This window comes from Agrilus planipennis, unplaced genomic scaffold, assembly GCF_000699045.2.
Source record: "Agrilus planipennis isolate EAB-ADULT unplaced genomic scaffold, Apla_2.0 scaffold73, whole genome shotgun sequence".
Taxonomy (NCBI): domain Eukaryota; kingdom Metazoa; phylum Arthropoda; class Insecta; order Coleoptera; family Buprestidae; genus Agrilus; species Agrilus planipennis.
Genome location: NW_020439682.1, coordinates 1,142,342 through 1,145,743, shown reverse-complemented (window position 1 = coordinate 1,145,743; position 3,402 = coordinate 1,142,342). Strand labels below are relative to the sequence as shown.

At 36.6% G+C, this 3,402-nt stretch overlaps 1 protein-coding gene across 1 annotated transcript in view; it reads right to left on the bottom strand.

Moving 5' to 3' along the window:
• Positions 1-2,911, bottom strand: part of LOC108732380 (hemicentin-1) — a 65,354-nt gene extending 62,443 nt beyond the window's left edge. The window contains exon 1 of the mRNA XM_018463147.1: positions 2,551-2,911. Coding sequence (XP_018318649.1) covers positions 2,551-2,701 — 151 coding nt within the window. The 5' untranslated portion in view covers positions 2,702-2,911. The remainder of the gene's footprint in view (positions 1-2,550) is intronic.
• Positions 2,912-3,402: the final 491 nt, after the last annotated feature.

Genomic DNA, 3,402 nt, shown 5'->3' with positions numbered 1-3,402 from the left:
AAGTAACTTCTAATCATAAAAATTAATTTTCTATATTATTTTAAAGCTTATATTTCCTGCTGGACCCTCAGTGCGTCTGTCTAATTTTCACTAAAGCATTTTTTTGTACTTTCATCTTGGTTTATCCACTTGGAACTAAATGTATATGGAAACCTACTTAGCGTAATCTAATATAGAAATTATTTTTCTATTATTTTTTCGCCTGTCGCAGAGTCGGTGTGTATCTAGAGTAGAGGATACTTTTTTTCTTGTTAATACCTTAGGGAAGAGCAGAGGATTTCCATTAGGTTTAATTCACATTCCATTCAGGAACATCGATCTTGTTTATGTTATTGGAATCGGAGGCTGCGTCTACGGAGGACTTTTTAAAATACAAACTGGTCCACGGTAGCATACTTCATTCGATTAGAAAGTAAATGGGGAAAGTTTTGATTCAATTAGGAGCGTGAGTTGCCAGTTTGCATTTCAGAGAAAAAAATGCAAATGTACCGAGACAGAAAATGCTAAGCAGACTTCAAATTTAATATTTCAGTGTCGCAAAATAACAAGAAAAAAAAGAATCAAACGTACCAACGGTTTTGCACTTCCGAGAAACTACGCGACGATATTGCTTTTTTAAAATGAGGTTAACTTCGTTAGTTTTTAGGGTTCCGTACGTCCCAATAAAAAACGGAACCCTTGTAGGATCACTCGGGTTTGCCCTTGTAGGAAAACTCGGGTTTATCTGCTCGTCTGTCACAGTCAATTTGTTCCGAATCTACTGGGCCGATTAAGTTGAAATTTACTACACATATGACTTTCTGTAACCCAAACACGGACGTACCATCATCATCATCATCATCATCATCGTAAAATCATCAGTCCTAAGACTGGTTGTACACACTCCTCCACTCTTTCCTATCCTGAGCTAATCTTCGCATTTCTCTAAAACTAGAACAACACATATCCTTAACTATTTGCGAACATCTAATCTAGGTCTACCTCTATCATCTCTGACTAGACCTTCGTGCCTGAGAAGATGTCCTACCAACCTATCTCGCTTATTTCTTATTGACTTCCATAGAGCCCTCTGTTCTCTTACTCATTCTAATACCTCTTCATTTCTAACCTTCTCTATCCACGGTATCCTCATCAGTCGTCTGTAACACTACATTTCTAACGCTTGTAACCTGTTTTTTGCGGCGCCCACCGTCCATGTTTCGCACTCGTACAGCGCCGTGCTCCAAACATACACCTTTAACAATCTTTTTCGAATTTCTAAATTAACCGTTCGCGAGTATAGAAGTGACTTCTTTTTATTGAAAACGACTCAACCCAGCGCTATTCTCTGCTTTATATCCTTACTACTGACTTACCTGACTTCCTAGACACTTAAAATCACCCACTTCTTCTAATCTTTCGTATCCTATCTTTATATGTAAGTATTTATATTTGTTACTACTAATATATTTTGAGCGTTCAGTTTGACCAGTAATGTATCGAGACTGCCTGCAACATATTGATGAGGTAAATAAGATCGAAATCGCAATCCGCTTTCGGTTGGTTCGATAAATATCTGATCAAGAATTTAAACGTTATTATAAAGTATAAGTCCCAATGTTCAAATGTTGTGTGTGTGTTATCGATTATCAAGTTGGTACAAATTTTTGCAAGTAGCTCCGCGAAACGTTTGGTGAAAATGCATACGTGATCCGAAGATAAAACGTATTTTCATTGAAACAGCTATCGGAACGAGGTGAACAGTGGATATTGACCTGTTCAAAATTCATGATAGTTAGGTCAAAAGCCGACTACGTTCTCCCTTATGGTATCACGAGTGCAAAAATGGCATACATAAAAGGGAAAAGACCAAAAAGTCTATCGCAAGCCGATTATTTATTCTTCAGTTTTTCGGTCGTATAAAATAATTGAATGAAACAAAAAAGAACTTACTTTTTTTTTTGCTTTNCAAGCACTTCATGCAGCGAAATAAAAAAAAATACTTTTTATATAATCAAATTGATCCAGCAGTAACTCAAGATATGAGTAAGATACGTAACAAAATACAATTAAAATATTGGAGCTGCAAAAAACATCAAACGAAGATAACAGACTAAACGCGTACCTACTATATTGGTAAATGCATATTATTATAGAATAGTAAAATAATATCTTTTATTTCTCTCCATTTGACGACCACTCTTTATAACGCCGAAAAATGTTCACTCCCTTAAGTGTTGTTATATATAGTTTACACTGTATTTTTATGAAGAATCTTGGAAGTTAGTACTTTATTGATGATTTTGATTTTTATTACCACAGCTTTGTTAAATTTCATCAGACGTCAGAAGCAGTTAAACTAAGTTTCTGCTAACAAACACGGCAAAATAATCGGTGCGACTATCTCCTCTCATAATACAATAAGTATTCTAAAACTAGCTGACCGTTACAATTAAAGGGTTACTTTGGGGCATTACTCTGCAACACAACTTTTGCTATTTATTAAAACAGATTGTCCTTGTGTGGCATTGTTGATCTAGTGCATAGATTTTTTTTACTATAGCGACTTACAATTCTTTTGAAATCCTTCGCTATCTAACGCGCAACATCGATAGGACAAGAAAGCTAGAAATCCAAAGAGATACTGCAGTAGCAGTAGAATGCAACGGTATCCTGCACAAAGGTAAAATCCGCTGTTGCACTTGCGACATAAAAAGAACATGTCGCATTTTAGCCGCACTTTAATGGTCACGAATGAGTCTTTTTTCTATTTTTTACCGTCCACACTTATTCTTAACCCATAATAACGGATTGGGAGAGAAGACGCGACTCTCGGATCGGAGGATCACAAAAAAAACACATCAGTCGCAGTTATTTTCGGACCGTGTGCAGTTTCCCGCGTTCAACATGTCTCTCCACGACCAAAATCCCGACTGAAACATGTGCGACTGACTTAAGTCGCACATTGTAAATACACGCATATATATATATATACATTTACACAACGAGAATATCATTCGTACAGTCGTTTTAATGTTCTGGATTCTGGATAAACACGCAATACTCCCACACGCTTTCACCATTATTTGTACCCCGAGTTGGTGTATTTTTAATTCACTAACTGAGGCCGATAAGCTACTGTACCGACTCCCACATGAAGCTTAATTGCATTTTCCATTTTTTATGGCTTTTGCAAAAAGTCATAAAATGTTTTCTTCATAATGGTCCAGTCGGTAGAGAATTTTCCCGACATAAATTATTCGCCGGACTGGAGTTGTTCCTTGTTGTAGCCGGGGAAAACTTAAGCATTTCTGTATAACTTCGAAAAAGTGTGCGTTAACAAATAGGGGAGGCCCAAAGCTGGCAAAAACCAAGTTTTTAGTTCTAGAAGGCAACATAAGCTTTTTAGAAAGATGAGTTTCA